The sequence below is a fragment of the Ailuropoda melanoleuca genome, chromosome 15 (assembly GCF_002007445.2).
Source record: "Ailuropoda melanoleuca isolate Jingjing chromosome 15, ASM200744v2, whole genome shotgun sequence".
Classification (NCBI taxonomy): Eukaryota; Metazoa; Chordata; class Mammalia; order Carnivora; family Ursidae; genus Ailuropoda; species Ailuropoda melanoleuca.
In genome coordinates, this window is record NC_048232.1 from 20248280 (window position 1) to 20269857 (window position 21578).

Genomic DNA, 21578 nt, shown 5'->3' on the forward strand with positions numbered 1-21578 from the left:
GGAGTTAGCAACACAAAGACACAAGTGTCATGGTGACAGAGGTCAACTGCAGCCATCTCCTAAAACCAGGGGAGTAGTTCTAGCAGAACCCTCCTGGCCCAGCTAGTAACAGGTCCTGTGCCCACCTATTTTGTTTGCTATCAGCTATTCCAGGTGCAGTGCTATCTTCCATGGAGCAGTGCTGTGGGATATCTGGGTGCAGTGCTCTTTCCTGGTGGGGTGGCCCCAAAGCAATGGTGTGCTAGATCACGTTGTACCAGCTTATAAAAGGCAATTGCTGAGTTGCCAGAATTTTGTAAGCCAGTCATAATCATTGAATGTAATACTAAATATTAAATTATGTAAACTTATAACTAAATAAATTATATATAAAACAAAGGTAAAGGCACCTGGGTCACTCAGTCGGTTGAGCATCTGCCTTCAGCTCGGGTCATGATCTCGGGGTCCTGGGAATGAGTCCCGCATTAGGCTTCTTGCTCAGCAGGGAGCTTCTCCCTTTCCCTCTGCCTGCTGCTTGCCCTGCTTGTGTGTGCTCTCTCTCTTAATCTCTGTCAAATAAATAAATAAAATCTTAAAAAAAAAAAAGTTAAGCACTCAAAACTCATTACTTCCTAATTATTTTTCTACATGTTACTGTTATCCATGGACTTATGGTTGTTTAAATCTATTATATCTGTATGATCCATCTCTTCCCAATTCCGTGTTCAGTGACATCACACGAGGAGCTTGAAATCAGCCATGATGGGAATATTTACACCACAGAAATTGGCAAACACCACAAAGTAGGGCTTGATTTATTGTTTTGTTGACTGTCTATAGTTTAAGTTATGGAAAAATGTTAATAATACGGATTAAATTTAGAAGTGTGTTAGATCTATAATCATTACTTACAAAGAGCACAGAAATTAAGAAACATCCCCTCCCCCCCCACCAGAGGACTGGTTTCACTGCTCAAAAGCCTCATTTTCTGATCTTCCCTGAGATTCAGAGAACAACTTACTACGCTTTTCAAAAATCTTTTACTGAGTAAATCAGGTAGCGTAGGTTTCTAAAGAGTAAGAAGACTGTGGATGCACTACTCTTATGCAATGAGATGGTATCTTTTCAGTAGCGTGTATCAAAAATCTCTACCATGAGCCTACAATGTTCAAGGGAAGGCAAGATTCTGCCTTTCATTCTGAAGCTTAGCCTCATCTTGCAACAAGAATATTCCAACCCAGGGCGCCTCGGTAGCGCAGTCATTAAAGCGACTGCCTTCAGCTCAGGGTGTGATCCTGGTGTTCCGGGATCGAGTCCCACATCAGGCTCCTTGGCTAGCAGGCTAGGAGCCTGCTTCTTCCTCTCCCTCTCCCCTGCTGTGTTCCCTCTCTCGCTGGCTGTCTCTCTGTCACATAAGTAAAATAAAAAAAATCTTTAAAAAAAAAAAAAAGAATATTCCAACCTTTTCAAAAACAGTCCAATTCCTATTTAAAAATGTTCATCTTTCCAGGGGTGCCTGGCTGGTTCGGTCGGTGGAGCATGCGACTCTTGATCTCAGGGGTATGAGTTTGAGCCCCACACTGGGTGTAGAGATTACTTAAAAATACAGTCTTTAGGGGCACCTGGGTGGCTCATTGGTTAAGCGTCTGCCTTCGGCTCAGGGCGTGATCCCAGCGTTCTGGGATGGAGCCCCACATCAGGCTCCTCCGCTGGGCCTGCTTCTTCCTCTCCCACTCCCCCTGCTTGTGTTTCCTCTCTCGCTGGCTGTCTCTCTCAAATAAATAAATAAAATCTTTAAAAACAAAATACATCTTTAAAAATAAAATAAAAATAGTTCATCTTTCTATGCATCCCCATTTAACTGCACCATCTCTTCTACATATTATAACAGATACCTACTGTCCCCAAGTGTAGATGTATATTCTGATGTGGGACTGTTTTGCATATTTTTGAGGAACTAAGCTACATATATTAAAAGTAACATTTATCAAGTATCTACTGTCTGCAAAATACTATCGCAGAAGCTATTGGAGAATAAATAGGGCTTTTGGGACCTTAAAGAACTTTAGCATTCAGTACTAGAGAGGACACACATATGACTGTAATTCAAAATAGAATGTTAGGAAACATGAAAGAGATTGAAATTGCTATGAAACCTACCAATTTCAGCAAGATAACAACTAAGCAATCATACCATGTATAACAAGCCACACTTGATAATGAGTGTCATCCAAATAAAAGTCTTAATTGGTTTTTTTTTTTCCAAAATGAGAAGAAGACTAATAGGTGCCTAGGAGCCAGACAGACAGACTTGAGAAGATACCCCAGTAATTTGCTTATTATATGTTATCAGTTAATAGTTCAATCAGGGAAGCAGAACCAGTAGGTGTAATGTGGGATAAGAAATTCAATATAGAGATAAGAACTTACACAACTCTGGGAGAAAATGTGATGGTCAAGATCTGTAAAGGAGGAGATAGTTGGAGGATCAGAGAAAGTTACTATCCTGGGAGCATGAATGGGTCTACAAAGGCTCCGTGGTGGGCTCGAAGTCACTGCAGACCAGTAGAGCTATTACTAAGGACAGCTGGATGTGAAGTAACGGGAAGCAAGCACACCTACTCGTGGTAACACAGCGTGTTGGCTTTATATTGTCTCTCATGGCGTCTAATCTGGCCCAGGACTAAGAGCAGCTGAAGGAGGAGATTGGCAGGAGCTGAGGGAGCGGCTGCCTCAAGCCAGCGAGGTGAGCCAGGAGATCCGCAACAGAGTGCTTTGAGGGTAATGGCTGCCGCCTCACTTCTACATTCCAAATCTTGCACAGATTTCTCGTGCGGCCAACTTTAAATGGGAACCATGCAAGTCAGGAAGTTTAGGGAATTCCAGCTTGGCTAAACTGACACAGCATAAAGCCACTGAACTATGTTACCTCAAGTAAGAGACTGAATCTGTCTTAGCCTCAGTTTCCTCATTGGAAAAGGGAATAATAGCATTTACCTGGGAGAGCTATTGTAGCTGTAGTTGTAGCCTATAATATTATTTATCCCATGAAACAAATTCCTTTTTTTGAGAGAGACAGAGAAAGAGAGCACACACGTGGGTGCTGTGGGGGGGGAGGGGCAGAGGGAGAGAGAGAGAGAATCTTAAGCAGGCTCCATGCCCAGTGTGGGGCTCAATCTCACGCCCCTGAGATGGTGACCTGGAATGAAATCCAGAGTTGGACACTTAACCAACTGAGCCACCCAGGCGCCCCAAAACAAATTCCTGTAAAGCCTTTAAGGCCAATTTTATGGCATTTCCCTCTGTTTTTCAAATTATCTTTTTTGATAAGATTATCAGTATGATTTGCTATTTAAAAAAGAAATTACATTTAATTTTTTTGAAATATAGTTTACCACTGTGTTTAGTGTGTCCATTCCCTTGGCTATAAATGGTTTTTAGTATTACTGAAAGTAAAACTTCTGCGCAGTTAACATTTATGTTTACAGTCTAAAATTTGAAAATAGGCATATGATTTGGATAATATGAATTCTCTGTAATCACCAATAGCCTGGTCCTCAACCTACACTGTTTAGAATCTTTAGATTCCTCCAAAAGTTCTATGATCCTCTATTTTTATTTTTTTACCTTTACTTTTTTTTTTTTTTTAAGTAATCTCTACACCTAACATGGGGCTCAAACTCATGACCCTGAGATCAAGTGTAGGATGCTTTACCAACTGGGCCTGCCAGGTACCCTATGATCCCTATTTTTATATTCTTTCTACTTTGAGGCCCATGGGGCCAATGTCCACGATGAAATCAAAGTTCTCAGATCCTAAGATTGCCAGACTTAGTAATAAAAATAAAGGATGCCCAATAAAATTTGAATTTAAGATAAACAATGGATAATTTTTAATATAAGTATGTCCAATGCAATATTTGGGACAAAATTATACCTCCCAACAATCATTCATTATTCATCAGAAATTTTAATTTAAGTGAGCATCCTGTTTTTTTTATGGCAACCACTCTGACTCTTCATTCCTTCTAAGGCACCCTAGTCTCACTAAGTAAGGAATCTCTTCTACAGTCATACCTTCTCATACTATTTTGACCAACAATTTCCATAGCAGTTCATTTCGCACTTAATATATGCCAAGATGAAACCTGACTTTGACCTCCAAAATGGCTACCCTTTCCATCAAGTCACCTCAGTCAGCATTATTGACATTCTTCACATCTCTTCAGATAGAATCTTGGGTTCATTTTTTTAGTGCCCTTCTCCATCTTTACCTACTTCCAGACATTACTAAGTTCTGTTCATTTCTTCTTTAAAGTGACATCCAAGTGCTCACTTTCCTCTTCATTTTCACTGCTACAGCCTCGGCCCCATCTGCGAGATACTCTCTTTAACTGCAGTCTTCTTTGATCCTGTTCGAATCCTACTCATCTTCCTAAAACACTATTGTTTCACTGTTCCACACTGCTCAAGAACTCATGACTGCTTGTTATTGTCTATTATATTAAGTAATGTAAGTAGTATAAAATCTTTTGTTCTTTGAAGGTTAATGTTAAGAAAATGAAAAGACAAGTGACAGTTTTTTCAAGAAAAAAATAAGAGGCTTCAGAGGGGAGGGGGGTGGGGGAATGGGATAGGCTGGTGATGGTTATTAAGGAGGGCACGTATTGCATGGAGCACTGGGTGTTATATGCAAGTAATGAATCATGGAACATTCCATCAAAAACTAGGGATGTACTGTATGGTGACTAACATAATATAATAAAAAATTATAAAAAAATAGATAATCTGAATACTATTACATCCACTTTAAAAATAAATTCATGGCTCAAGACCATAAAATAAAGAAAACTGCAGCCTCAGATGGCTTCCTGAGTGAATTCTACTAAATACTTATGGAAAAAAATAATACTAACTCTACACAAACTCTTACAGAAAATAAAAAAGGAGCGAGGTCAGCATTATCCTGATACCAAAAAGAGACAAAGACATTAGAGAAAAAGAAAACTATAGATCAATGTGCCTCATGAACATACACACAAAATCTTCAACAAAATATTAGCAAATTTATATCTAGCAATATGTAAAGCAGAAAATACATCAAGACCAAAGGGGCTTTACCTCAAAAATGCAAAATTTTTCAGAATTTAAAAATCAATCAATGTAATTCAACATATCATCAGACTAGAGAAGAAAAACTGTATGGTCATCTCAATAGATACAGAAAAAGGCTTTGAAAAAAATTCAACAACTATTTACAATTTTTCAAAACCTCTCAGCATGCCAAAAATATAAGGGATGTTCCTCATGTTCCTCAACCTAAGAAAAGATATCTATGGAAAACCTACAATTAACATCATAGTTAATGGCGAAAGACCAAATGCTTTCCCTGAAGATGAGAAACAAGATAAGGATGTCCACTCTCACCACTTCTATTCAACATCATACTAGAGGTCCTAACAAGTGCAATAAGGCATGAAAATAAATTAAAGGCATACAGATTGGGAAGGAAAAAATAAAAATTAACTCCATTTACAGAAGATATAATTGTCTACACTGAAAAATTCCAAATATAATCTATAAAAGATCTCCTAGAACTAATTAGTGAGTTTTAGCAAGGTAATAGTATATAAGGTCAATATGCAAAATCATTTTTACATACTCACAATGAACAATTAGAAAATAGACTTTTTAAAAGTATTGCTTAAAATACCACTAAAAAGCATAAACTATTTAGATATAAATCTAATAAAATTGTACAAAATCTTCATGCTTAACTATAAAAGAGTGATGAGAGAAATCCAAGAAGACGAATAAAAGTAGAGATACGTCACACTCATGGATTGGAAAACTCAATATTGCCATTTCTCTTAGAATTGATCATAGATTAAATATGATCCCAATCAAAATCCAGCAGGCTTTTTTGTAGAAATCAATAAGCAGATTCTAAAATTCATGTGGAAAAACCAAACAAAATGGAATTGCCAAAATGAGTTTGAAAAACAAGAACAAATTTGGAAGACTCATACTACCTGATTTTAAGACTTATTTTTATAAAGCTGCAGTAACCAAGACTGTGTTGGTATTGGGGAAAAGTTAGACAAATAGATCAATGTGTCATAGAAGATCCAGAAATAGACCCACATATATATCAATTTAATTTTGACAAGAGTGGAAAGGCAATTCAATGGAGAGAGTTTGTCAATAAATAGGGCAAAATAATTGACTATCTATGTGCAAAAAACCCACAGCTTAATTAATATCTCAGACAATATATAAAAATTGACACAAAATGGATCACAGACTTAAATGTAAAATCTAAAACTGTTAAACTATTGAAGGAAACATAGATGAAAGTCTTTGTGAACTTGTTTAAGGAATAAATTCTTAGACACAACACCATAAGTACAATCCATAAAAGAAAAATTGGACTTAAAATCTAAAACTTCTGCTCTCTGAAAGACACTCTTTGTGAAAAGAATATCCCCAAAATGTTCATGGACATTTTTGCACAAACATATCTAATAAAGGATCTGTATCCAGAATATATAAAGAACTCTCAAACTCAATAAGAAGAAAACAAAACACTCCTATAAAAGATGGGCAAATGATTTGAATTCACACTTCACTAATAAAGATATGTAGATGGCAAATAGACACATGAAAAGATGCTCAACATCATTAGTCATTAAGTAAATGCAAATTAAAACCACAATCACATACCACTACACACCTGTTAAAATGTCTAAAATAACTCATAACACTGGGGCGCCTGGCTGGCTTAGTCAGTAGAGCATGCGACTCTTGATCTTGAGGTTGTAAGTTTGAGCTCACATTGGGTATGGAGAGTACTTTAAAACAATAAAATCCTTAAAAATTATATTAAAAATACAATAACTCATACCACCACATGTAAAAAGGATGTGAAGCAACTGAGACTGCTATACAATTGTGGTGGGAATGCAATAGGATATAGCTATGATGGAAGACAGTTTGACAGCTTCTTATAAAGCTAAACATACACAAATCATATAACCCGGCAATTCCACACTTTGATAGTTATTCAGAGAAATAAAAGCATATGTCTACACAAAATCAGCATGTAAATCTTTATAGAGGCTTTATTCACGATCTTCCAAAAACTGGAAGCAATTTAAATGTCCATCAACTGGTAAATGGGTAAATGTGATATATTCATACAATTAAATATTCTCAATAAGAAGGAATGAACTATTGATACATGCATCAACATAGGTGAATCTCAAAAACATTTTACTTGGTAGGAGAAGCTAAACAAAATACTACAAGCTGCATGATTATATTTGTATGACATTCCAGAAAAGACAAAACGATATTGAGAAAAAGTAAATCAATGGTTGCCTGGGATCATGGGTGGGGCAAGTATAATGACGACAAAAGGAAGAGGGAAAATTAGTTGGGATTATAGCAGTCTTTATATCTTCAGTGTGGTGTGGTTACATGACTGCATAAATTTGCCAAAACTCATTGAATTGTTCAGTACTTTGGAGTTGTAGAGTTTAAACCTCCACATTTAGAATGGTGTGTCCTCCATTCCATGGTAGGTAAGGATTCTTTTTTTCTGATTGTTTTAAATGTGCTTAATCTTCTCAATACTTTATGAAGCATGTGGCATTGGTAGAAGGTGTTCCAAGCAGAACCAAAGGACCACATGTTATGGATCACCCTAGAGGATGAGACAGCAACTCCTTGAAACAAGACAAGAAATGTTCCAGAGGAAAATGTGAAGACATCTTGATTTTGCTCCCAGAGACTTTCTAAAGAACAGCTAACCACGGATATGATTCAAGAAAAACTACAGTAAGAACCAGTGGAAAGAGAGGGAGTGGCCCCCTGGGCCTTCTTAAGAGGGAGGTGTTTACAGGTAGGATGACCATAATGAATACTGGCCTGGATTCTGATATTTCTGGGAGTCAAAAGATGAGGGTAAGATAACTATTGTCATTGAGGTCTTTGAGGGTATCTTATGACTGCTGCTATTAAAAGAGCTCTTTCTGATTCACTTTAGAGTCCCTGAAAGTAAAGAAGTCCTAGGCAGCCCAGAAGGTTTTTATTTAATTCTCTAAGTAGGGGCTTATGTGCTTGGGGTCCTCGAATGGTTACATCATGTGCACAACAGCTGTAAATTTGAATGAAAAAAAAAAACCTACACCAGTAAAACCAAACAATTACAGAATTACATTATTTGGTTACAATAGCATGCATGAAGCACATGTTAAGGCCAGGCTCTGAATGCTTTTCAAGAGCCATATGAAAGAGATGCCATTATTACTTCCATTGTGCATTTGAGAAAAATGAGACTCATAGAAAAGAAGTCCAAGGTCATAGAACTAGAAGCAGGTGGTATAAAGATTTGAGCTAAATTTTCTATGACACCATGCTGCATACTACCTTTATTCATTCCACAAATATTCTTGACTACCCATCATGTCCCAGGTGCTTGTCTAATAAAAAGCAAAAAAAAAAANTTTTTAAAAAAAAAAAAAAAAAAAAAAAAAAAAAAAAGTAAAGAAGTAGCCACCATAAAGGTGTTTTTTTTTATATATATTACATTAAAAAAATTTTTTTTATTTGTGAGAGAGAGAGGTAGAGAGAGGGAGAAAGGAAGAGAGCGAGCGCACAAGCAGGGGGAGGGAGAAGCAGACTCCCCTCTGAGCAAGGAGCCTGATGTGGGACTCATCCCAGCAGGACCCTGGGATCATGACCTGATCTGAATGCAGACACTTATCTGATTGAGCCACCCAGGTATCCCCAACCCTAAAGGTTTAAATCCCACGCTTTTCAGTATACTTTAAGAAGGCACTGTAACATATTTATAGAACTTTTCTAGGGATCCTATCTTAAGATAAAAAGAAAATGTTAAAGTTATGAAAATCTATTAAAAATAGAATACATCTCTGGGTAAATAGCCCCCAAAAGATTTTTTATATTCCTTTTCACAGAATCTTATTATCCTAATCAAGTATGTTTTTCAAAAAATTGATATTCCACTTGAAACTAGAGATAAACTCTAATCCTTAAATTTGCCATTTAAACTCTCGTATTTCCAAAATAATTATTCATATAATTATTCAGATATATTAAAGAAAGAGAGTAACAACTATTTTCATTCAAAGAATGGTGCAATATTGTTCCAATACACAATGTAGCATTATCTATTCTATTATTATACTTAGCTGGAATGATCATTTAATATTTTGCATAATATAAAACTATGCTGGAGATTCTGATGACATTTCAATGTAAAGGGTTTTTTTTTTTAAAACCATCACAGGAATCACGTTAAATATGTTCAAATCTAACCACATCTTTATACTATTTATAAAAGCTTTAATAAGATAAAGGTAAGCTAAAAGAAAAAGCTTAAGACAAATACAATTAGAGTGTCTTTATGCCATTTGTCAATGGTAGGATAGTTAAGGCTGAGCTAAAGATTTAAGTCTGTTAATTTATGACATATGCTCCCCCCACCACCTGCCATCACTGGACAGGATGTTTGCTTGCAAAATGACTACTTTCCTATAGCCGCTCTTGATTTTAATATAACAGACTATGATTATGACTCAACTTGAACATTAGTCATCATGGAATGTCATAGTTTCTTCAAAAAGACAAATATTGATCATAGCAACTTTTAGAAATGGAATAAAAGCAAAATAAAATTAAATTTAACTTAGAATTATTAGTTTGAAAATGCTTTTAGGTTTCTAAAAACACATTAATCATTGGTTAAAATATCTCACAAACATCTGAAATTTAGATTTTTATTAATGCCCACTTTGTTGCAAAAATAATTTAAGGCAAACTTCAAAACTACAATATATATGGAATATTATTTTCTTTCTATTATAATTGGCAAATGTAAAATCAATGTTTCTGGTATAGTTACTGGCAGGATATTTTCGTAAAGAATACATATTATGTATAAAAATTTCTAAAACTGGGGCGCTTGGGTGGCTTAGTTGGTTAAGCGTCTGCCTTCGGCTCTGGTCATGATCTTAGGGTCCTAGGATCAGGGTCCCACATTGGGCTCCCTGCTCAGCGGGAGTTTTCTTCTCTCTCTCCCTCCCTCTGATCATATTCCCTCTCTCTCACACACTCATTCTCTCTCTCAAATAAATAAATAAAATCTTTTTTAAAAATTTCTAGAACAAATTTATTGATATCATTGGTGTTATAAAATTCTTCATTTTAATTCACAAAAATATTAATTTGATTACTATTAATAAACAAAAACAAAAGTTATCTTAAACCTCTATCAACTACTCACCTATATATTGTAGTGGATCTCATTTAAAATTTTCTGTCACCTTCAAATTTTAAGAAAAGCATATGAAAATTTAGAGTTTTCATAGGCCTCATTTGCCAATGTATTTCCATCTACATTATTATCATTTTCCAAATTTCTCCTCATTTCTTGGTCTATAATTTACAGAGTACTGCAAGTCACATAAACATTGCCAATTATCTGATTAATTTTGATTTAAAATACTATTGTTCCAAATGATCCAGGCCTGTTTCCTTTAGCACAAAATAAAAAGAAAATTGAGGAATTATCCAGATACCAGTAACCCAGGTCCAAGTTACTAACTGCATGGACTCAATTGGCTATATTAATACAATTCTCCCTCTCACTCTTGTTAGTCATTATTTTCTTGGTATTTTACGACATTAAAATGATTTTTTAAGTCTTACTCTCCGATCCCTTTTCATAAAATACAGATAAAATGCTTACATAAAGAAATGTGATTTTGAAGATACTTGAAAGAGTTAGAACAACTGTATTTATGTTTTAACCTTAATAAATCAATTAAAAGCTTAAGTAGAGAAAACTGTCTATGGGGGAGGGACAGAAAAGCTAGTTTTCACAGTCATCTATAAAATTACTTTCTGAGCGTTTACCATGGTGTAAAAATCACTTATGCATAAACCATTTAAAGTATTTCCTGAATATTTCTATCTATGCAAAAAATAAAAGTGAGAATGTTGAACACAATTATACTACTAAGGTTTTCTTTAAAATATTTCTAGACCGAATTTTGTGTAAAATGTTTTCAAGTCTATGTTTTATTTTGGCAAGGAAGATAAAATATGTACTCTCTTGAAAATAACATATTCAAAACAACTATAATTAAAATGATAAATTCTTAACCAGTATTATTTAAGACATCATATATATTTCAAAATATTAAAACCACTTGGGTGGCTCAGTCAGTTGAGTATCCGATTCTTGATCTCAGCTCAGGTCTTGATCTCAGCATTGTGAGTTCAAACCCCACTTAAAAACAACCAACAACAACAATTTAAAAAACCCACTTTTACTTAAGCCTTTCTTTCCTGGGTAAGCCCTTTTAAAATATTAATTCTGGTTTAAATGTTTAATTTAAATGAATTAAAACACACTGCGTATTTTTTTAGTGTTTGTAATGTATTTAATTCAGATTGTGCATTCCTATATATAACACTTTGGTTCTCAAATGATCTGTTTAATAAGTAATGGTCTAGTGATGGTCATTTTTCTTTTTAAAATTATGCTCCTTTACACAAAATATGAATATTTGTATATTACTTAAATTTCAAAATGTAGTATGTAGAAAACATGCTCTCAAAACACCAGCTTTTAAGAAATATTGGCTGTAAACAGTAATATTCCATACAGTAGGCCCATTTGTTTTTTTGTTTGTTTTAAAGATTTTATTTTTTTATTTGACAGAGAGATAGAGAGCACAAGTAGGCAGAGCAACAGGCAGAGGGGGAGGGAGAAGCAGGCTCTCCACTGAGCAGGGAGCCTGATGCGGGGCTCGATCCCAGGACCCTAGAATCATGACCTGAGCCGAAGGCAGCTGCTTAACCAACTGAGCCACCCAGGCACCCGTTTGTTTGTTTTTGCCCGAATTCATGGAACTGGCTCAAACATCAGTTTCTGAGGTATGAAAAAATACTGTTAGAATAGATCCCAAAACCAGAATCAAAAAGAAAGGGAATCTGTTAGATACTCTCTGTTGTAGTCTAAATGTAGGACATCTTGAAACTGATTAAGTTCTGGACATGGCAAATGACCTTCCAGTCCATTCCGTGCATTACTATGAGGCTCAGTTGAATTCAGTGTAGCTAAGACAATCTCACTGAAATGGACTGTGTCAGAGAAAATGAACAGTAAATAAGCTTTCCATGATATTTCTCCTTATGAAGGGAAAAATAATCTCTCCTTCCTTCCTTCCTTCCTTCCTTCTTTCCTTCCTTCCTTCCCTCTTTCCTTCCTTTTCCTTCTTTCTTTTTGAAAAATATTCAATCTCTCTCTCTCTAAAAATATACTAACAATTTAAAGAACAGTCTATATACAGATGGAATAAGTAGATATATTCATCAAAGTAAACTTATTTCAACATGTCCATCATTCACTTTTATTCTCTTATAGCTACAGCATGGGTCATTCTGGCTGAAACCAATCAATGCAGTAGGAAATTGAAGTGGTGATCTTTATAATTTAAGTAGAGAAAAAAACCAACCTGCTATTGATGGGCAAACTATGTTATTATCTAAGTTGTCTATTTGACAGAATTTATTAGATGATCAGCCAGCTCCTAATTTTCATAACACCTCACTGGTGAAATATATATAAATTGTGTTTCTCAAGGAGCAAACTTGCTTTCCTTAATCCATACAAAAGATAAGCAAATTGTAAGATTTAAATCATTTACTGAATATAAAGGTAAACTATTAGTTTTTATTTGTCTCTGCAGAGAATCTAAGACACATAATTCAATTTGTTCTTTAAATGTAATATTGAATATGATTGCTTTGTTTCTTTCTGATTTACTTACTTTTAAATTAAAATTTGCCTTCATCCCTTGCTGAACTACATTTGTTTACTTTTATTTTCTTTTAAAAAATAAATTCCTCATTTCTTCCTAGCTGAACACCACAATTTTAGTCAGTTCAACTCAGATATTTCCATGTGACATTGGCTGCTTTGTTTCAGAATAAGGGTTCCAACTTCCTAAAGGAGCTCTAAAGAGAAGACATGGCTTTTCTAGTAAGCATACAATTTTTTCAAAATTATAGGCTGGCTAGATACAAAGATTTGATATTAAAAATTAACATTTGATTCTTATGTACATTCCTTTAATGTTATAGAGTTATCTTATTCTGACTCAAGTAGCTAACAAAATCATGGCATGGCAATCTTGATGATAATTTCCAAATTTTACTTCAGAAATTCAAGAAAATTCTCCTTTTTTGACAATATCTTGACTGTAGAATTCCTATTTGCAAAGTTTAATAAAATTATAGTTTCCTAACTTCAAGAAATGCTTTGAGATTTATCTTTTTAAGATACTTAATTTCTTACTTTCAATTTAACCTATTAAAACTTAGTTTTAAAATATTTAAGTTTCCTTAATGTTATATGACATCTTGAAGTTTTATGTTTGCTATTGCCCTGATACAACTATCTGAAAAATAAATATTTTAAAAATGATACTGATGAAAATATTGCTTAAATAGAAATTATACTATTTAGTCTAAATGTTTTAAATAAAAGTTTTGGGGAAAAGTCCAATACCTTCATGCAAAACCATAGGTATGAACACTATATGATTGATTTTCATTCCTGTGGTTCCAGTTTCTTTAATGTAAATGGCATTTCACTTTCCCTCATATATTAAGGCACTTATTCCATTGAAATTAATTTGAGTTTATCTAAAAGTTCACATATATAAGATAGGCTCTATGATGTGAGGGAGGAAAAAAGGTTATATTTGTCTGTATTAATTATTGTAGCAATGACAATTTATAAGTTATTAGGGATTGGATTAAATGCTTAATTTGAAAAATTAAAGTTTTGGTGTCCCGTTGGAATTCTCAATGTGGTTTTTTGACAACGTATATGACATAAGACTTAATTTGAAACCACTGAACTCTGTGATCATGAATGTACAAAACCTAACCATTCAAATTCCAAGTCCTAATCTATGCCTTACCAAGTTAAGATATTTAATAAGAGAATGCATATAGATTTTACAAACTTCACTGAAATAGTTTTGACCTAAACACAGATGCTATTTATAATTCAGTTAAATATTCCTGTCAACTCTCCATTTTTGGTTAAAATAGCTTTAAAATAACAAATTCTATTTTCATTAATATGTATCTCAAGGCTTTATGATCAGATCACTAGCCATCACAGAATGAGTATTAGGGGGCAGAGAGAAGATGGTTTCTTGAGTAGAGGTAATTTTTAAGTGTTTTTAACTTTCTTTTCTCTAGAAAATGAGCAGATATTCCATGGGCAAGGATAAAATAGAGCCCCACCAGAACACATAGTATGTATGTCAGTTAACATTTCTAGATGTCTCATGAGCACTTAGGCATATTGGCTTCCCTCCCCCCACCCCATGGATGTTCAATAAATTCTTCATTCTAAAGGAATACTTCCTTTCAACTTTCTTTGCACAAAAGCAAGAGTCCTTACACAATCTAAGAGGGGAAAAAAAAAAGAATGCTAGAAAATACTTTATTTCATAAAACTAACAAATGTATCAATGAGGCCTTCGGGAAAAGTTGACCACATAGATCTTGTAAATACCCCCAGCACATGTTAATTGTACTCACAATGCAGAGGCCAATATTAAATTGGTTTCTTAAAAAAAACAAAAAACAAAAAAAACCTAACAGCTCAAAGGATACAATGTATTTTGAGACTCTCTAAAACATTGTTTTAAATACTTTCTAATTATCTGAGTAATTTCTAGATTCTCAAAAAGAAAAAGTTATCAGCATTGTCTATCTTAACATTTGCAACTTAGAAGGGAAAAAGTATTATAAAATGAAGATATTTGAGTATTTAGTTATTTTCAGCTGCACATAAGTGTTATTTTAAAAGGCTCTGTTATTTAAAGAGGCCAAATTTAGTCTGTTGGCTTTGAGCCTGAAGAATTTTTTAAAGTCTAGTGAAAGCTCCAATGCTCTTTGCAGTAATCAAAGCAAAAATTTTAAAGTTTTTTTACACTTTCAGAAGGTATTCATACGTAGTTTTTCTAACAATATAAAATGCATCGATTTTATTGCGGCAAACAGAGTCTACATCTGTGCAATCATGCTTTTTAATGATTGTACTTCAATGTATTTCAATGACTTATTTGTTGAAAACATACATGTTGTATCTACATTTAAACAAACAATCCTGTGCTTCCTTCAAAGGAAGTTGAAATAAATGTACGTACGGTAGAAAAATTCAGCTTTTCTTAGTATCAAAAAACATATAATTAAAATTTTTGTGTGAGCTGTAAATGTACTCATCACTTGGGCCTAACACATATTTAGGCGAAAGAGAACAAATAAATGCCCTGTAAGAGAAAGTAATTACATATGTATAAGAGAGCTGTCATGGACAGCTATTTTGGAAACAATCCCTGTGATTTTCTTAACTTTTATGACCTCAAAGTTACAACCATTTATGGTATGTACTTTCCTCTTTTAAAATTACATTTTAAAATCTATGCTCAAGCATTAATGCTTTCTTTTTTGACACTACATTGAGTATGATTATAATTGTCAACTCGAATTCTATTAGAGTATTAACAGTCAATGTTATGCAAAGTCATAAAATATATGTGAAATAAATATAATGATCTTATGTGCTGTTAAAATTAACATTTATACAACACTGCCCTGTAAAATATCCCCTATGTAAATGAGATATCTGGAGATTTTTCAACTGACACTTTACTACTGATGAGAAACAAGGAGTTTGGAAAGATGAGAAATGGGAAGAAAAGATGAACATGATTAATAGGTGTTTGTTTCATAAAGACTCTAGGGAGACTCTTAAATCCTTCACTGCTCCTATATGCTCACCGAAGTGAAGACTTAGTTCACGTGCCTTTCAAAGCCTTCAAAGGAACATTTAGGAGTTACTCAATCTGTTACTGATGCTAAATTATTCCATTTGTGTCCTGTTGTGAAACCAGGTGCTTTCTACATATTGCAGCAAGGTTAAATGTTAACTGTATTCATTAGATACAGTTTTTCCCCCCAAATAAGCCCTAAATTATTCCCACTGAAGTGTTTCACGTTGAGTCTGTTTCAAATAATCGCACCTGAAGACTAAAACACCTTTCTTGTTCCTTATCCCTACCCTCCACTGGTAAAGAACTTGCTTTTTAACTTTTCTTTTTAAATTCTTTTGATCAAAAATGCATAATCTACTTTGCTTCTCATCCCCCCCCCCAAAGAATCATTCTTGTTCTCCAACTTCGCAGAAATATAAAGGGGAAGTTAAAAACTTTATACAATATTTGAGTCTTTAAGGTTACGGATATCCGAGACAGTAATCACTTCTAGTAAAGACCTTGCCATTCCTGTCTCTTACTAAAATAACTGCCTGATATGAATATATGGAGATACTTTAATTAAAGACTTAGAGATGTAATGAGCACCGTAGCACAAAATTTGTGTCAGTTTGTTTTTGGACGATATTTATTTGCAGCGGCACATAAGATTTTAATAACTCTGTCAAATACGTTTGTGGATACTTTGCTAATCCCTCAATTGTTAAGGTACGTAAGAACACACGCGCACTATATGTATGCATATATGTGTACACACACACATCCACGCAGGAAGGCATTAACTGCCATGTCCCAGAAATGACAATGAAAAAGGAAAAATAAACAAGAATTATATCATCAGTTGCCTACAGAATCACTCACAAAAGGGCAATGCTGGGAGGTTAAGCTGTTGAGTAAAAAACAAAACAAAACAAAACAAAACCCAAACAAACAAAAAAACAATCCAAAACCAAACCAAAGCAAAACAAAACACAACCAGTTGCCTCAAATGGGAGCTTCCCGCAGGCTTTCGCGCTGAGGAACTAGGAAGACGTAGTTTTCGGGGGATGTGGGGGCCGGGATCCCGACACCTTCTTCCACCCCCCCGCAAGGGGGTCTTTCAAGGAACGCTCCAGCGGAGCCCCGCAGGAGCTGGTGACAGACCTAGGTGAGCGGCGAGTAGAAGAGAAAGCACCGAGCGCGTCCACAAAGCGCCCGGGGCCGCCCCTCTCGCCGAGGCGCCGCAGCTCTCGCGGCTGGCGCAGAAGGAAGGGCTGGACGGAAGCCGCGGCGCCGGGGACAACAGGGGTGGCGGGCGACGGACAGCGGGCGGCTGGGCGCGCGGGCCGAGGCGCGAGCCGGGAGGCAGGCGGGGAGGCCCCGGGCTGGGAGGCTCGCAGCCCGCGCCGCCGCCGCCCCGAGCCGCGTGCGCGCGCGGCCGCATCAGCTGAGCGCGCGGCGCGTGTCACGTGGTGCGCGTGTCGAAGGTCACGGCGCGCTCACAATGGAGCTCTCGGAGTATGTGCAGAAAGGCTTCCAGATGCTGGCCGATCCTGGCTCCTTCGACTCCAACGCCTTCACGCTTCTCCTCCGGGCGGCTTTCCAGAGCCTGCTGGACGCCCAGGCGGACGAGGCCGTGTTAGGTAAGCCGCTCGGCTCTGAGCTAGATCGGCCTGGGTGGAGGGGCGCTCGGAGAAGAGGAGCGAGACCGAGCGAGAGGGGGAAAACCCCGGGAAGAGGAAGTCTCCCGGCTTTGCCCTTCGCTCCGGACGGAGTGTGGGGATGTGAACCCGGAGCGGACCCTGACCATTGTTCTGTTCCCAGTTGGCACCTGCACATAGCCTGCAACACGTTTCTGGTGTGATTTCTCCTCCCAGCGTCTTTGTTCCTTTGTAAAGCCCGTGTTCAAGCCTTGTTTGTGGCCTAAACATCTAAGGTTTTCAGCCTGGTCTGAGGCAAAGGGTGGTTGACACTTGGACTTCATCAGGGTAGCTCCCTGCAATTCAAGCGTTCAGTGCTAGGCTGGCAAAGGTTTTAAACAGTCTGTTTCCAAAGTAATTACTAGGTCACATAGTCTTGACATTTTCCAACTTAGAGAATACATCAGGTTCCTATGATCACTCCAACACTCGTTAAGTATGTTTTGCACCGGTTCCACGCCTAGAACCTTAAAATATGGTGCAGAATGTTTTGTTCCGCACCAGTTACCAGGAGGCGAGTCTCTTTTAAGTGGTCCGGTCAGTCATTGCGGAGTGCCGTGTCAGTATGGATTGAAGGCATATTTTAAGACAGATCGCTTTTAGATCATTTTCTTAAATATAAATATCCCAACAATTCAAATTTTGTTTTTTCTGTAGTTTCATGATCTAAACACTTGTACAAAAAGTATGAAAGTGGAAGTTCTTTAAACGAAAATAGTAACCACCACCTGGGTTAATCTCAAAAAACGGATAGCTGTCAAAATCTGAAAATATTTTGAAAATTGTATTTTATATTCTGAACTCGTGCCCCACCCCTGATATATTAATGTCCTTGGAGCCAGTTATCCTAAAAGTAAACCATTCTATAGAGGGAAAGCTAATTCATTCTTAAATTTACACCATGTAAAATATATATCTTATTTTCCTCTGAATTTACTGCACCCAGCATTGTAATGACCACAGTGTAGTTATTTTTTTTTGGGGGGGGGCTACAGTGTTTTTTTAAAAACAGTAAGAAATTAAGGCAAAATAAAAGAAGGTAATTGAGACTGGTAACAGCAGAATTATTGATGTGTGTTCTTTATTGTTTTCCATTGACCTTGTTGTTCATCTCATTTACTTATAATTGCCAGTCCTTATAGTTGAATTCTTTTTGTGTTCTTGTTAAAGGGGATTTTTGCCCAAATGAAAATACCCATTTTAGAAACATGACTATAAAGAATTTATTATCACAGGCATCACTAGCAATTAATTTATTTTAGATCACCCAGACTTGAAACATATCGATCCTGTGGTTTTAAAACATTGTCACACAGCAGCTGCAACTTACATACTGGAGGCAGGAAAGCAAAGAGCTGACAAATCAACTCTAAGGTACAGGATTTATTTAAATATCCATTTGTTTTCAAATAGTACCTTTAAGATTCCAATTTCAGTTTTTAAAATGGACACTAAACTTTGGCTTTTTTTCCCCCCCTTTAGCACTTATCTAGAAGACTGTAAATTTGATAGAGAGCGAATAGAACTGTTTTGCACGGAATATCAGGTTACTTACTTAAAGTTTTTTAAATTAACAATTACTATTTTTCTTCTCGTTGCAAAGATGTGTTTTCTTTCTTTCTTTCCCCCCTCCAGAATAATAAGAATTCCCTAGAAATCCTACTGGGAAGGTAGGTACTGTATAAGGTGTCAAGCTGAGCCACTTTTCACTTGCAGGTATGAATGGAGAGTGCTGGTGTGAAACAAAACAGGGCAAAAAGACAGGGATCTTGACCAAAGAAAAGGGGCCAAAGGGCAAGTGAAACAATTGAAGTTAAGCTAATGTTTTTAAAGATAAAGTTTATTGAGATAATTTTTTAAATGCTCTTTTACTCTTCAGAACTTGAAAATAAAGTTTAACAATGTTTTAAATTCAGAGTAAATTGATTGTGTATGTGTGTGTGGGGGGAGGTGGACACCATTCTTGGTAAAAATAAATGCTTAAAGTTTTTATGTAGATATTATGTACAAAATTATCATTGTATTTTTTTAGTATAGGCAGATCTCTTCCTCATATAACTGATGTTTCTTGGCGTTTGGAATATCAGATAAAGGTAAAGTTTAATAAACTGTTCTCTAGGGGGATTTAGGGAACTTTAAAAAAAATAGAGTTAAAGACTGAAATTATGTATTGTGTTGTTTTAGACTAATCAACTTCATAAGATGTACAGACCTGCATATTTGGTGACCTTAAATGTAGAGGTATTTACATATAAGCCTTATCTAAAATTTAAATGTGAAATGAAAATTTAAATGTCCTTGATTTACATAAATAGCATTTTTTTTTCTTCCCTAGAACACTGATTCCCGATCCCACCCAGAGATTAGTTTTAGTTGCAACATGGAACAATTACAGGTACAGTATTAGGATCTGTGAATATGCGTTATCTGTTTATAGATGTTTAATTGAGAATTATGCTTATGGAAAGTTCAAAAGAAAAATTATCTAACCATCTGTCAGTAGATAATGAAGGTTGGTTAAAGATTTAATGGGAAAGGGCTTCAAAAGCAATATTTTAAAGTAGCCTTCACTTTTGAAATTAAGATGTTACTCATAAAGGATTGGTTTTATATTTGCTGTTCCCTCTGATTAAGATAAATTTCTGAATTGTAGGGGTGAGTGTAAATTCCTTCTATTTGTGATTAATCTCCTCCAATAGGACAGAGCAAAATTAAGAACATGTCTTTGAAAATGCCTTCTTTGCTTTCAGAAATTGAATTAAACTTTCAAACAGGGTTTTCAATAATTTTTAAATGACTTTTTATAAAGTTGGAAGTATACATAAAAATCTAAAACTCTTTATATTGCCAGTGTAAGACTGGAAAAACTCAAAACTACATTGGGTAACGGACATGATAACGAATTTATTTCTTACCACTTAAAAAAATGAAGCGCATTACTTGAAATTTTGATGAATTTTGAATTTTTCAAAAGGCATCTCCTGTGGAATTGTTTTAATGTAACCATTAAACAAACTTTAAACTTTCAGAAAGTGTGAATACAGCATAGTTTTTGTTAGGTAACTTGGGAAATTTAGTTTTGACATACCTTGCCTATTACGAGGATTTGGTTGGAAATTATATTTCAAATCTGAGGGCAAGTAGCCCACTTGAAGATGAGATATTTTAGAGAAAACCTTCTTTTGATCGATAGTGGTTTGTCAAAGGTTAAAATCCTCGTGAATTTTAAACTCGTTTAGAAAGTGCCCCGACTTTTTTCTTGCACCTTTCTCAAACTTGGATACTTATGTCTTGTGTTTTATCCTAAAAACGTGGCATTATAAACGTCTTTTAGGACTTAGTGGGGAAACTTAAAGATGCTTCGAAAAGTCTGGAAAGAGCAACTCAGTTGTAACTTGGGGAAGTTAACGATCTGCCCGGGTCTAGAGGAAGACCAGGAACGCCTTGTCGTCGGCCGAACCACCGTTTGTGCGAGCTGGATGTCCTCCTCTTAAGTAGAAAAAAATTTTTCCTTTTGGATTTATGCCGCTCATCAATTTTGACACTTTATTTTTTTTAAACTTGTATAAGAGTTGAGGGAAATTCTGCCTAAGTATTTCAGACATCTTTAGTATAAACTGTACATTGATCCCATTTTGGTCTTTTTCAAGTCTTACAAAAGGAAGTAGACAGTATTACACTCTGAATAAATAAGTTGTTCCCACAAAAAGTGGTGAGAGTTTGGGTCTGAGTTTGTGTGTTAATTATTACTTTAAAGACATACATAGGATTAGCGTTAACTTTTAACGATCGCCTTTTCTGTGCATTAAAGTTAAACACAGTGGGAAAGGATGTGATCTCCGGGGCTTGTTGAAGACCCCAGCTTCGGGATTTGGGGAGCGGACGTGGTTGCCCCGCGGCGGGAGCCTGCGGGTCCCGTTACCTGCGCCGGGGGCTCGCCCGCAGCCGTACCTTCGAAAAAAAAAAAAAAAAAAAAAAAAAAAAAAAAAAAAAAAAAAAAAAAAAAAAAAAAAAAAAAAAAAAAAAAAAA

The 21578-nt window shown here is 35.8% G+C and overlaps 2 protein-coding genes across 2 annotated transcripts in view; both read left to right on the forward strand.

Annotated features, from left to right (window-relative positions):
• Positions 1–1372: 1372 nt before the first annotated feature.
• The window catches only part of BMI1 (BMI1 proto-oncogene, polycomb ring finger), a 30820-nt gene continuing 10614 nt past the window's right edge, over positions 1373–21578 (forward strand). The window contains exons 1-2 of the mRNA XM_034643864.1: positions 1373–1378; positions 5210–5214. The gene's annotated coding sequence lies outside the window, so the exon portion shown is untranslated. The remainder of the gene's footprint in view (positions 1379–5209; positions 5215–21578) is intronic.
• COMMD3 (COMM domain containing 3) lies at positions 17305–21264 on the forward strand. The gene is made up of 8 exons (XM_002913148.4): positions 17305–17491; positions 18811–18922; positions 19031–19094; positions 19184–19218; positions 19581–19641; positions 19733–19789; positions 19884–19943; positions 20883–21264. The coding sequence occupies exons 1-8, from the start codon at positions 17353–17355 to the stop codon at positions 20940–20942; spliced, it is 588 nt and encodes a 195-aa protein (XP_002913194.1). The 5' UTR covers positions 17305–17352; the 3' UTR covers positions 20943–21264.

Excerpts from the sequence above, each read along its gene's own strand:
- COMMD3 (XM_002913148.4), top strand. The coding sequence starts at position 17,353 with ATGGAGCTCTCGGAGTATGTGCAGAAAGGCTTCCAGATGCTGGCCGAT. Across the intron at positions 18,923-19,030 it reads GCTGACAAATCAACTCTAAG|CACTTATCTAGAAGACTGTA; the intron begins GTACAGGATTTA and ends CCCCCCCTTTAG. Across the intron at positions 19,095-19,183 it reads TGTTTTGCACGGAATATCAG|AATAATAAGAATTCCCTAGA; the intron begins GTTACTTACTTA and ends TCCCCCCTCCAG.